Below are 14,445 nucleotides of genomic sequence, written 5' to 3'. Positions count from 1 at the left end.
TAGAGAAGGTAGGTAATATTTTTAGAAGTAAATAATCAATCTTCTATTGAAAGAGAGCATAAAGGTCCAGAATACATATAGTAAAAAGTAGAATCTCTTAAGGATTGTAACAAGATTTTTCCACATCATAAAACAGAATTTTCAAATTTTGGAGGGCAGTGGCAGGGAACCTCTGACAACCCACAGATGAAGACGAATATTATACTTGGCACACAGATATAATAGACACAGGATATAAATGGCTTGATTTTCCAGAGTAACATCCTGAGCCTGTTGCAGGTCCCTTTTGAAGCGAATGGTAGGATCTAATACCATCGCCTTATTCTCTTTCTTAATGATGGTTATCATGGCCACTCTTCTTGTTGAGTCGTCAGTAGAGACTCAGTGAACTACTTTTCCCTGTCATCTTTCATTCCAGTAACACACTCCATTCTCATTTCATAGCATCTATCAGTCATTAATAAATCACTTTGGGAGTGGCGACCCCATCGTACTAATAGCCTATATCTGCTTCACTCATTCCATCCCTGACCCGGTCAATGACTGGAAAACAGGTTGTAGGTTTTCATTTTCATTTACTTTCATAATTAGCTGTAAATTAATCTGGATGCCTGTTTTCATACATTCTTTTTTTTTTTTTTTTTTTTTTTGCTAGTTGTTTTACGTCGCACCGACACAGATAGGTCTTACGGCGACGATGGGACAGGAAGGGCTAGGAGTGGGAAGGAAGCGGCCGTGGCCTTAATTAAGGTACAGCCCCAGCATTTGCCTGGTGTGAAAATGGGAAACCACGGAAAACCATCTTCAGGGCTGCCGATAGTGGGATTCGAACCTACTATCTCCCGGATGCAAGCTCACAGCCGCGTGCCTCTACGCGCACGGCCAACTCGCCCGGTCATTCATTTATTGATAATATATTTCTTTCTAATATTTAATCACTATATTATGTCTATTAGGAAAATGCTTTACATATATGCTACTTACAGAAAGTGATAAATAATTCCCATCATCACTGGTCTGCATTTAGAAGCGTTGCCCATCAATTCCTTATGAATTGTTTACATAGTCTTTTCTTAAATGATTTCAAAAAACTTCGAAAATCCATCAGAAATTTCCCTTGATAAATTATTCCATTTCCAAATTACTTTTCCTATAAATGGATACTTGCCTCAATTTGTGCTCTTGAATTCCAAATTTAGCTTCATAAATTTAGAGGAGCATGTGGAACTGAACGAGGTCACAAAACTAGTTGCAAACAGAGGATTGTCGAGGCAACTAATTCACAGAAACATGCAGGTAGAATGCTGAAAGGCAATGAGTCCATAAGGAAGATGTATGTATATACGCCGGGCTGAGTGGCTCGGACGGTTGAGGCGCTGGTCTTCTGACCCCAACTTGGCAGGTTTGATCCTGGCTCAGTCTAGTGGTATTTGAAGGTGCTCAAATACATCAGCCTCGAGTCGATAGATTTACTGGCACATAAAAGAACTCCGGCGAGACTAAATTCTGGCACCTCAGCGTCACCGAAAAAATTTGAATTTAAATAAAATAAGAAGTAAATGAGATTCGAACCTGCATTTTTTCTATTTCGAAGCAAGCACCTTCACCACACTACTAAAAGAATGCCTTTCGAAAAATTGCCCTGTATGACAACTTATAACAGGTATTGATTTTTAAACCACATGGATTAACCTCACGATAGCTTGACACAAATCGTTGTCCATAACTCTACAGAATCCCCTTGTTAGGCTTGTTGATGCTAATCGGCAGACGCAAGACGATTGAAACAAGCTTCACAAATCTGACGATAGATAGTACCTAAATTGAAAGCGAGAAGTCGCTGAAAATCAGTCTAGCCAACCCTGTAAATTGGTGTCTAGCTCCAGGTAGCTACCTAGAGCTTACGTGGAGGTGATAGCACGCAAACTATAATACCAGGTGATTTACACCCCCGGATAAGTTTACACAAGTCGGCCTCGCGGTGCAGGGGCTAGTGTGCCTGCCTTTTACCCGGAGGCCCCGGGTTCGATTCCCAGCCAGATCACGGATTTTTACTTGCATCTGAGGGCTGGTACGAGGTCCACCCAGCCTATGTGATTACAACTGAGGAGCTATCTGACTGTTGAGATGGCAATCCTGGTCTAGAAAGCCAAGAATAACGGCCGAGAGGATCGCCCGTGCCGACTACACGACACCTCATAATCTGCAGGCCTTCAGGCTGAGCAGCAGTCACTTGGTACGCCATGGCCCTTAGAGGCTGTTGCACCATAAGGTTTGGTTTGGTAAGTTTACATCCTGCGTAGCTGCCACCTAGTTTACCAGCAGAAGGTTGAACCAGCCCTGAGACATTTATATTCAGTTCTTGATATATTTTTTTTACTAGTTTACACCCCCAATGGAGCACTTTAAATAGTTATATACGTTAAAGTTTAATAGTATTAAATAGAGTTAGCTTTTCAGCTTCTTCTTCCACTCGCAAAACTACTTCATCCTGTCGGACCTGGCTGCCCTTTGGTTGTCAGTAATGGTGTACTTCCTTCATTCCAATGTTATAAGTTTGAATCACAAAGGTTTATTCCTTAGAATTCCCTTCTCTTCTCTGCCTTCAATTTGGAGCATTGATAAATTTAATTCTTTTAAATCATTTATGATCTCTGTGCACCAAGTGTTCTTTATTTCGTTTTTCCAGAAGTAACTAAATAACTGCTTCACTAGTCAGGTTTTTGGCAGTCTGAATATATGACAAAAAGAGGCAATTCCCCTTTCCCGCATTGTATCTATTATTGATTCGCTTTCACAATATACCACTTCATTAGGTAATAACCTCTACTAGCCATCAACTTGGTGTTTCTTATTGATGATTGTCCTGATGATTCTTCTATCTACTTTCTGCAATTTATCGGTTGTTGATTTAGTGTTCAACTTGAAGAGTGTTTCACTAGCATAAGTTGCTTCGGGTTTTACAACTAGGCTATATTGTAATGTCGAAATTTACCATTCATGGAGAGATATTTATTTTTATTTTATAAGTTGGCCAGGTGATTCGCTGCATGCTGTTTTATAAAAGACCTCCAGGAAAAAGAGTATTGAAGAATGTTCCCCAATTTGGAATGGGATTCCTAGTCCATAACAATATAACAGTCCGGCTCCATGGCTAAATTGTTAGCATCCCAGGTTTGATTCCCAGCAGGGTCAGGAATTTTAACCCTAATTGGTTAATTCCCCTGGCAATGGGACTGGGTGTATGTGCCATCTTCAGCATCATTTCAGCCTCATCACGATGTGCAGGTCACCTATGGGCATCAAACTGAAAGACCTGTACCAGGCCTCTCTGGAGGCCACACAATATTTATTTAACAGTATAATAGACTCAATCAAGAACTTCTCATCAACCTCTCCAAGAATGTCAACGTTAACAATGAGGGTATTTATGTCATAATGACCTTCCGTACAGAGAATGCACTCTGTAAAAGGAGCCAAAAATACTCCAGAAGCTTGACCTGTAGGAGAATCTCATATTTATGGTAGTACATTACTTGCCCCTGCCTCAAGCTATTGAGGTGCTAGAGACTAAAGGTCTGTATCTCCTGGATCCATAGCAGATGGTGCCAGATGTGGAAGCCAAGCTAAACGCAGCACTCACTGAAAGATGTGTAAAGTTTGGAACAGCATACCAGAAAAATTCAGGGCTGATGTACATATATATATATATGAAGAATTTTGAGTAAGTAGGCTTCAACCAATCTAAAAGGCCTATACCTTACGGGGTGCCAAACTCCTGCAGTATCTTCTACAATGTAGGCCGATTAATACTGTCATACGTCTGCCAGAAGTTGATGAATATCTTTATCTTGCAATTGTATAGAAGTAAAAACAGGAAATACTAAGCAAAAAAATCAGTTTGCAAATTTCCCTTGCAAAAAGATACCTCCCGCTGTATATGCTGTGGTGATAAGTGACAGAATGTCTTGTGGAGCAGTTCTACTTCCACAGCAATTCAGCCACACACTGTGTCCTGTTCTTCAGTTGGATTCAGTAGGCAACTGCCAGCTTGTGGTCACCGTAGTGCCCTCACTATCCCTTTACCCGCCTAGATGCTGCACTGCACCTCTGTCGTTCATCCGGTGATGAGTTATACAGCCACCTGCTCTGGTATCTACCCATTCTAGTTGGCTACGGTCTTGAAGTGGGTCCGGAACATCACTCAAGACGTACTCACACTGAAGCGTGGGGCTTCCACTTTTGCTGAAATAACCCTACTCAATCCAAGGTAATCAGTCTCCCAGACAACAATCACACGACGAGAGTAGTTACTGACCTTGGCGTTATATATCCTACCCTCTGTGGCTAGCATAAGTTAAAAGTGCTAGAAAGTTTTTCTAAAGATCTAACTTGTTAAGCCATAATATGTGTATAAAGGCTTTTTAGAAAAAAATTATCCACTTCCTACATTGCTATACAAGGCTCCTCCAATAATCGCATCCAGTAATATCTGCAGATTTTCCTGTAGGTTCAGTCTTGCCTATGAGATTATTGGGTTGTAATCTTGGGTAATACTGAAGAGACAACTTTGATGTATAAGTCTAGTGACATACTTGTCTAAGAAGATATTGTCATATCCCTTTTTTTTTTTCCTGTTTGAAGCACTGCTTATTCTTTCATGAGAGAAATTTACTACATTTTGTTTTAAAATTTATAAACCATATTGTTAATACCTACCTTTTTTAATACACTCAAGATTTTATAACCTTCCCTTTCTAGTTATTCCTATTTAGTTGGATTTAATCCACTGTGTGAAAGGGATTAAACCATACGCCAAACCCTTTAGTTCCAAGTGGGTCGGGTGTGTCAGAGGGGCTTGCATCGTGACTGGTAGTTCAAGCTCTCTGTACTCAGTAGAATAGGAGCAGGACTGAAAGGCTGTAAAAACACACTGAAGTAGCTGACAGATTGTCGAGTCAGAGGACTTTGTTACAAAAATGTGTACTGTTCGTAAACATGTAAATGTTTTAGGGAATGTAGATAAGTTTTTCTAATATTTTAGGCAGGGAAAGGATTTGGAAAGAACAGTAAGACAAGGATCTACTAGTGGAATGTGTGGATCAGTAACACCACTGGTGTACAACAGTTAAATATTTACTCATAGTAATTGAAGTAAGTGGTATGTTCCGAGCTGTCAGTGGAGAGATGGCATGGAATGACATTAGTAGACGAATAAGTTTGAGTGGTATCTTTAAAAGTAAGAAAGATCACAATATGGAGATAAAGTTGGAATTCAAGAGGACAAATTGGGGCAAATATTTGTTAATAGAAAGGGAAGTTAGGGATTGGAATAACTTACCAAGGGAGATGTTCAATAAATTTCCAATTTCTTTGCAATCATTTAAGAAAAGGTTAGGAAAACAACAGATAGGGAATCTGCCACCTGAGCAACTGGCCTAAACGCAGATCAGTAGTGATTGGCTGATTGACTGATATTACATTTCACTGCAGTTTCTGACCTTTGAAGCCTGCGTGGTGGCCATGATCATTAAGGTGTCAAGTCGTCAAGTCTGTATGGTCTGATACCATGGTTAATCGATTCGAGTCTCATCGGTCGCAAAAAAATCTCCACGAGAATGTTAGCCAGCAGGGTAGGAGAGGTGGTGTTAATCCTTGAGCAGACTTCTAAGTGCTATACAACTCCACATGACCAGTACAAGGTTTCACCCTTTCCCTTTCTCATATATGTCAAGTCATTCATTTCATCTCATTAATTCCCCTGATGAGGCTGACATTAAAGTCATCTGGTCATAAACTTGCTACAAAGATTCATCTCACTTCATACCCAAAACTGAAGTTTCTGATCTTGGGAATGTGAAGGTGTATATACTTTGGAGAAAACAGGTCAATACTTTACACTTAAGTAAGCATGCTGATTTTAAACATAACTAACCAGGTAGTTAGAAAGTCTGCAAGTTTTTCTCACGTGTCTACTTCTACCTAACAAGGAACTTATATTCAATTTCAAATCAGCCCTCTTCCATATACTCTTCATGGAGGTGATGACCAAATTAACAGGCTTAATCCCATCATTTACTAACACATCCGGAACAAATTTATTTTGGCAGGCGGGCCTATATCACATTTGTTACGCCACTGATAACATAATATGAAGATAAAGTTGGAATTCAAGAGGACAAAATGGGACAAATATTCAATTATAGAGCGAACAAGGGATTGGAATAAATTAAGGAAAATGTTTGATAAATTTCCAAGTTCTCTGAAAACGTTTACGAAAAATCTAGGTAAACGATTGATAGGGAATCTGCCACCTGGGCGACAGTCCTATATCCAGATCATTGATGACTGATGTACCAAAGTTAGTTTTTCTTTCCCTAAATCACAGTCACTTTTATTATTCTCTCACTAACATACTGAATGTCAGTGACTCCTCCTAGATCTTTACTCATGATGAAACCAACACCATTCTTCATCTAACAAATGTAGGTTTTCATGGCTCATTGTATTAACATAAATAAATCAATGACTACGTCGGACAAACTGGCCGCAACTTCAATATCAGGTACTCTGAACATGTTAACGCCATTAAATACAACAGATTCTCCGCCATAGGACAGCACATACAAGACTCCAAACATAGTTTCACCAATATTGACAATGACATAAACATACTTAAAATCATTAACAAAGGCCCCCTCTTAAACATTACTGAAAATTGCTTTATCCACCTTGACCAGTACTTCAACCCTAATTTCAATTTAAACGACATTTCTGAAAAACCCAATATCCTTTTTGACTTCCTAATTCTTCTTCTCAAAAATTCCAAATTCCAAAACCCCAATTCTATTTTCCATGTCTTACATAGTTCCCACCCACATTTTCTACCTCCAATAACCCACCCTCCTAACCCACCTTAAACTACCCCTCCTTCATTTCCCTATCTTATCTTTCCTCATTACCATCTAACTTCAATTTCTTTTATTCTTTCTCTTATTTCACTATCACTCTTCCTCGTTTAATTTATTCTCCTCTTTCAAATTTTTGTCTTGCGCCAACTTCGACTACTTCAATCATAACCTAAAAAATTTTCTTCTTAAAAAATAGCGCACTGTGCATATAAGTTTTCATTTGTTTTCTGATATTGCGCTTTTTACTACATTTTTTTCTTCTCTCTACAATTGTTTTTTCAAGTCAACTGTTTACCAAGAACTTATCTGGAGTACGGGTGCTCATTCAGTTGTACTAATTGGCGTCGTATATTTTTATATACGTAATTGGCTTCCCGCAGCCGTGACAGGTTCTGGACCTTCGAAACGTTCTCCACTCTACTTTGGTGTTTGGCCGCAGCGCATGACCTTGAGTGTGCCGCGCTGGTCACTGGGAGCTGGCGGCTTTCTACTACAGATCTGTTCGTCTGCGAATTCAAGCCTTTTTGATCTTCGTATGTTGATTAGTAGTGTTGTGACTTTGTGCAGGACAGAATGTGATGTCGTGTCTTTGTGCCTAACAGAGTGTGGAACTGACCAACATTCATAAACATTTTATATGTTTTTTATGGCTGATGATGACCTAGACTAAGGTCGAAACCGGTCCCATTTAAATAGAAATGTGATTGCTACGTCTCTTTCTTTTGAGTATTGAATAGGTTGAACCTCCTTTCCAGTTATTTAATTTTTACTGGATTAAACCCACTATATTTATTTAATGAAGCCGAGCTTTCAGCCAAACTGTATTGGCCTTCATCAGGGCATGTTAAGTTCTGCTTCCGACAGTGAGCAACGTAAATTCAAAGGGACATGGAAGCCATGACCGTACTATCCACGCCTACCCCACTAATTGGACTCGAGGATCATCGTGCTGTGATTCACCGTCCTCTGTCGACAGTTTTGTGAGGTGCGTCCGCTGTTCCATGGTGGTGTTATGCATGTATTTCTGCAGTACAGGTCTCCATGTATTTGATATCCTGAAGCCGCCTTCCCTGTTGATGTTATTTGGGCGCAGCTCTATCTCTATGGCTTCCCTTACCAGTCGAACATAGAAGTCTTTTACAGGCACGATGACCTTCGCCTGGTCAAAGAGGATTTCATGGTCTGTACTATAGAAATGTTCTGCTATGGCTGACTGACTTATGGCATTCTCCGTGAAGGGTGAAAGAGTGACATTCTTTACCGACCTAATGTGTTCTTTTACCCTGGTGCTGACAAGCCTTTTTGTCATGCCAATATATGAGCAACCACAACCACAACCACATGGAACTTCATACATGCCCGGTGTTTCAAGATGTGGTTTTTCTTTGAATGGTCGAAACAGGGATTTGAGCTTCCGGTCTGTGGTGAAAATTGGAATTATATTGTACTTCCTAACAATGAGTCCTTTTGTGTCAATTATACCTGCCACATAAGGAAGGAATACTTTCTTCTTTTTACTGTAGTCCTGGTTGGTACTATCCCTGTTAGGCTTCTTGATCTTCCCACTCATGAAACTGTCGACAAAGGGTGGTGAATCACAGCATGACAATCCTCGAGTCCAATTAGTGGGGTAATTGGACTTGAGGATCGTTGTGCTGTGATTCACCGCTTAGTGGGGGAAGGGGGGGGGGGGGGTTGTCCAGCTCCATGGCTAAATGGTTAGCGTGCTGGCCTTCGGCCACAGGGGTCCCTGGGTTCGATTCCCGGCAGGGTCGGGAATTTTAACCATCATTGGTTAATTTCACTGGCACGGGGCTGGATGTATGTGCCGTCTTTTCATCATAATTTCATTCTCATCACAACGTGCAGGTCGCCTACGGGAGTCAAATCAAAAGACCTGTACCTGGCGAGCCGAACATGTCCTTGAACACTCTTGGCACTAAAAGCCACACGCCATTTTTATTTTAGTGGGGTAGGCCGTGGATAGTACGGTCATGACTTTCACGTTCCTTTGAATTTCTTTGCTCACTGTTGGAAGCCGAACTTAACATGCCCTGATGAAGGCTAATGCAATTTGGTTGAAAGCTCGGCTTCCTCAAATAAATATAGTGGCTTGAATCCAGTATTACTTTATTTATTTACGTAAATACACACACAAGCTGTGAAGATCAAGGAACCTAACAGGGATAGTACCAACCATGACTACAGTAGAAAAGAAGAAAGTCCTTCCTTACACGGCAGGTATAACTGACAGAATAGGGCGCATTCTTAGGAAGTACAATATAATTCCAATTTTCACCACAGACCGGAAGCTCAAATCCCTGTTTCGACCATTCAAAGAAAAACCATATCTTGAAACACCGGGCGTGTATGAAGTTCCATGTGGTTGTGGTTGCTCATATACTGGCATGACAAAAAGGCTTGTCAGCACCAGGGTGAAACAACACATCAGGTCAGTAAAGAATGTCTCTCTTTCATTCTCCACGGAGAATGCCATAAGTCAGTCTGCCACAGCAGAACATTTCAACAGTACAGACCATGAAATCCTCTTTGACCAGGCGAAGGTCATCGCGCCTGTAAAAGACTTCTATGCTCGACTGTTAAGGGAAGCCATAGAGATAGAGCTGCGCCCAAATTACATCAACAGGGAAGATGGCTTCAAGTTATCAAATACATGGAGACCTGTACTTCAGAAATACATGCATAACACCACCTTGGAACAGCGGGATGCACTCACGAAACTGTCGACAGAGAGTGGCGAATCACAGCAAAACGATCCACGAGTCCAATTAGTGGGGTAGGCCGTGGATATTACGGTCATGAATTCCACGTTCCTTTGAATTTCTTTGCTCACTGTCAGAAGCAGAACATAACATGCCCTGATGAAGGCCAATGCAATTTGGCTGAAAGCTCGGCTTCATTAAATAAATATAGTGGCTTTAATCCAGTATTCATTTATTTATTTACCATTCCTCATCTCTTTGCCATTTCCATGCCAATATAGTGTACACAGTTTTCTTAATTCCTTCATTCCTTTCCCACTCCATTTGGTTTCACTCAGCCCCAGTATCATTGATTTCCTCCTTTCCATGAGGTCCTTCTTCATCTTCTTCTGTTGAACAATATGTTATGTTGATGGTGTGCTTCACTGTTGTTAGAATGTTCAGATGTTGATTTACTAGTTGAAAGGGGGGTTGTCAAACTGTGGTATAAGTTTAATATTATGCTGTCCAATTTGTGCAAACACTTTTATATTGCTGGATTGTTATCTTGTCGTGTGAAAGGATTTTGAAATACTGGCAGTTGCCAATGTTCTGCTCCTAGATGATCCAACGACACTTCAACAGTTTAATAAATTAATGAAGAAAAGGTTCCACCTAATCGATACTTTCTCTTTTATTTAGCCTTAGGCTATATAAAAAGACATTAAAAATAATCACAGAACATGTTTCGAATGCATTGCATTCATCATCAGCTGTTTACAATTGGCTTAGGTAAAAATAGCTTAAAGAAGATATCGTGAAGTGGATAGTCTGTAATACTTCAACAGTTCTCATAAGTTGTTAATTAATTGTTCAACATAGGTTCTCAAGTAGAACTACGACATGAAAATAACGTCCTTTTGTGCCAGGCACACTATCAACTCGGAATATTGCCCAACATAGCCTCATTAAGTTGTTCTCTAATAATCTGTTCAACATAGGTGCTCAAGAGTATGAATGTTCGGCTGGTAAATATGATTGATATCATTCTAATGAACTTACCATATTTATAGGAAATAAAACAGTTCGGTTTGAAATTATACTTTGTCAGATAATAAAAATTAGGAAGATAATACCAATAAATGAAATAGTTGATCCTAGACTTGAGAAAATATTTCACATATAATGTCTTTCTGGGCCAGTTACAAACTATAAACTTAGAACTTTCAATATCTTTTAAATAAAACTATATCAAGTATACATGCCAAGGTCCAATATTACGTAAAAATGGCACAGTGTTGGAATGCACTTCCTTACGAAGTTTTTATATAATCAATTTTATCTTTGTTTTCTATTCACTTTCATCATTTGTAAACAATATTTTAAACTTTCAAACTTTCATTCATTGACATGGCTCAAGGCCATCAACATTGTTAATTCCACTTGTATTTAAATCAAGTTACTCATGTAATGACTAATTTTTTACGTGAAGTTTTTTAATGTATTCAACTTTGTAGTACGGTATATTTTAGATCAGGTACCTGATATGGTTTGAGGTAATGCTACGGCTGATGATGCCCCATAGGAAAGCACACAAGTATGAAGGGCGAGTTTTCCACCTAATCAAAACTTTAATTTACTTTAATACTAAACATTTTGTAAATTAAAAGTATTGATTAGGTGGAAAACTCACCTTTCATACTTGTGTGCTTAAATTATCAATATGAACAATGAAGCTGACAGATTATAGTAGCCCATACAAAAGAGCGAAACATGTACCAATTCTTATTTTAATGAGGATTAAATTTCTCATATTTTTCATAAGATTATTTTCAATACAGATTCGCCAGGAACTTCAATACTTGTATTGCTGTGCGTTACCATGTTCTGTCACTGTTTATAAAACTTTTAACTTCTATGGTTTTATGGGAGCAAAAGTAGATAAAATCCCCGACACGTGAAATTTGCCACAGGAGTCAATTATATATCTAGCACAATATATTAATACATGTTTCACAATAGCCATAAGTTCAGCAAATAATTTATTTGAAATAAGGCACATCATAATATGAAGAGAAAACTGGAATTCAAGAAGATAAATTGGGGCAAATACTCATTTACAAAAAGAGAAATTAGAGATTGGATTTGATAAATTCCCTACTTTCTTCTACATCATTTAAGACTAGGTAAACAACCAATAGGGAATATGCCACCTGGGTGACAGCCTTACATGAAGATCAGTGATACCTGATTAGAAGAGTTTAATGTTAATTTAACTGAACAATTTTGTACATTTTATAAATAACAATAAAATTCAACTTTAAATAAAGTTACATCACTATTAAAATAAGTAGCCTATTAATTTGCTAACTTTTGGAATTATAGGGCCATTCTATTATTTATGCAGGCAATTGACACTTGCCCGGTCACCAGCGCTGTGAGCTTGTCTCCCGCCAGCACTTTGCCATAATGCGCTTCTCGGTGCCACAAGTTCCCATCCTTTGCAGACTGCTGAGAGCTTTATCAGCGTAAGGTTCAGTTTAGTTAAGTGCTCATGTGTTTAGTGCTCAGTGTGTTGTTCCAGTGCCATTTTCATTAAGTGAGCATATGTATATACATAATATTTTCATAAAGTACAGGAAATCTTGTGCGAAAATACCTTACTCACTGCCGGGTGAGCACTGGCTGCATTACGGCAAAGTGCTTGGTTGTAACGCAGTTGACCGGGGGTACAACAATCCCCTACACACTGTAGATAAAAGAATCTTCCTGTATAACCAAAAACAATGTTATTCACTCTATCACAAAGAAAGAGCAGGGAGGGGAACTCACAAGAATATTGTTATTCATAACAGGCCAATAGTAATCTTGCCACTGAGCAGCCACAGCAGTACCTCCCTGAACACAATGTGTTCTGTGAGAGATTCTGAGAACCTTATGTCATATTGCTTCTAAACATTTCTTAGCTTTGGAAAGTACATTAAGAAGTTCTGCAATATAATTTCTTGCCACTTTTCCACTAGCTGTACACATGACCGATATCACTCCATCCAAAAGTTCTAAAGCATTACTGAACTCCATCTTCTTCAAATCAATTAATAATAAACCAACATTACAAACATGACCCCTCTCATTGATAAATTCATTTGAATAAATCTTTTGCTGCAATTGCTTTTTCATCGACTGAGTTGACGTCAGAACGAAAATGACTGCCTTAGTATTAAAGGATAACCCTTCAACAGTACATACGAGATCTTCCAGAAGCTTATGAGATGATAAAAAATTTAACTTCCAACTTGATAACTCACAACTGGGATAAGCTCTTCTTACTGAATAAGCAATATCTTCAAATGTAAATGGAATGGCATCATGTATATTATCTGCAATTATAAAGCCATATTCAAGGAACAAATGTAGATTGGGATGATGCCCATAGTGAAAGAATACTTGTGAATGTTTTTTAAATGGCACTAATGTCCGAACACAATAATGCTTTTTGTCGACACTTAATCCAGCATGAACATCTGCTTCATTAGAATGATTAAATAAGTCCAAGTATGGAGCTAGAGCAAGACAATTTCTGTCTTTAATCCTGATCGAGTTTTCACTACCTGCCCTATCACTTGCTTCAAGATAAACACAACGTGTATTGACCACTGACCAAGCCCACATATAATCCTCAAATCTGAATGTAAAATCAGAAAACGTTGACCTACAATCTCTGGCACACATATCACAAAATTGTATTTTCTTTAATAGGTTACAAACTTCGTAAAATGTGCTAACTATATTTTTTCTCTGAACGGACACTTTACTGCCTACTGACGGCGGCAATACATCAAGTTCTTTAGATGAACAGAATATGGGGGTTGTGAATTCTGAGGGAAGGGAATGGACATAATTGCACCACTGCGACCGAATCCCCAAGTGTTTTTCCCATACAAGGAATGTGGACAACAGCTGCTGAGCACTGAAGGCTAAGTCTTTCTTACTGTGGAACAAACATGCAATTTCAGATCTTCCAACAGTATCCGTCGTTATGAGAAGGTGTACTGGAATACAGACAAGTTCAGCTCCACTCCTGATATTTCTTTTCGTCTTTAAACCACGGCCAGTGTCAGGGAATAGCACAGGATAGAGCTGACATTTTGGTTCCCATCCTTCATTACTCATCCACTTTGTTAACTGAATGAAGCACGAATCCGAACTAACGTTGCATGCTGCCATCCGACACAGTTTCCTCTTCCTAATTCTTGATGTTCTTCCCATTGCAAGTCACTAGGTAGGTTTTACTGGCATCTGAAATACCTTCGTACAATCAACTTCAACCACAATTTCGTCTCCCTTTCAAAAACATACAATAACTCTTACAAACTCAAATAACGAACTAAATTTACACTACCTGTTATGTTAAGGAAAGATAAAGTCCATAACATATACATATAAACCATAACATTATAAAATTGTACACTACAGAGAACTTACCCTGCTCGCTTGAACATTTAAAAATAGATCCGGGACTCCTAATAATCTATGAGGCAACCCAAAATGTAGATCTCTTCGATTGGTACACACACATTTATAGACCGACAAGCTACGGTAATTATTTCTCAGGTACAAATTTCTTGAATATCTACAAACTAACCTAACTTTTACTATCACGGCAGCCATAGCATGAGGAGTGACAAGATTGTGATTGCGATTGACCGGAACAGGATATTCCGCATGGTTATTAGATACGAATCTCTTACCAACTCAACGACCTGCAATGCAAGAATTTACTGGCACAGGATTTACAGATCGCCGTACGCTTTTATATTACCCGAGATATG

The 14,445-nt window shown here is 39.0% G+C and overlaps 1 protein-coding gene across 2 annotated transcripts in view; it reads right to left on the bottom strand.

Moving 5' to 3' along the window:
* Window positions 1-14,436, bottom strand: part of ABCB7 (ATP binding cassette subfamily B member 7) — a 181,247-nt gene extending 166,811 nt beyond the window's left edge. For both annotated transcript variants that reach the window (XM_067156839.2, XM_067156840.2), the window contains exon 1: window positions 14,099-14,436. In XM_067156839.2, the coding sequence (XP_067012940.2) occupies window positions 14,099-14,284 (186 nt within the window). In that variant the 5' untranslated portion in view covers window positions 14,285-14,436. The remainder of the gene's footprint in view (window positions 1-14,098) is intronic.
* Window positions 14,437-14,445: the final 9 nt, after the last annotated feature.

This window comes from Anabrus simplex, chromosome 1 (genome assembly GCF_040414725.1).
Source record: "Anabrus simplex isolate iqAnaSimp1 chromosome 1, ASM4041472v1, whole genome shotgun sequence".
In the NCBI taxonomy this organism is placed as follows: Eukaryota; Metazoa; Arthropoda; class Insecta; order Orthoptera; family Tettigoniidae; genus Anabrus; species Anabrus simplex.
The sequence above is the reverse complement of the archived record's forward strand: the minus strand, read 5'-3'. Positions and strand labels throughout refer to the sequence as shown.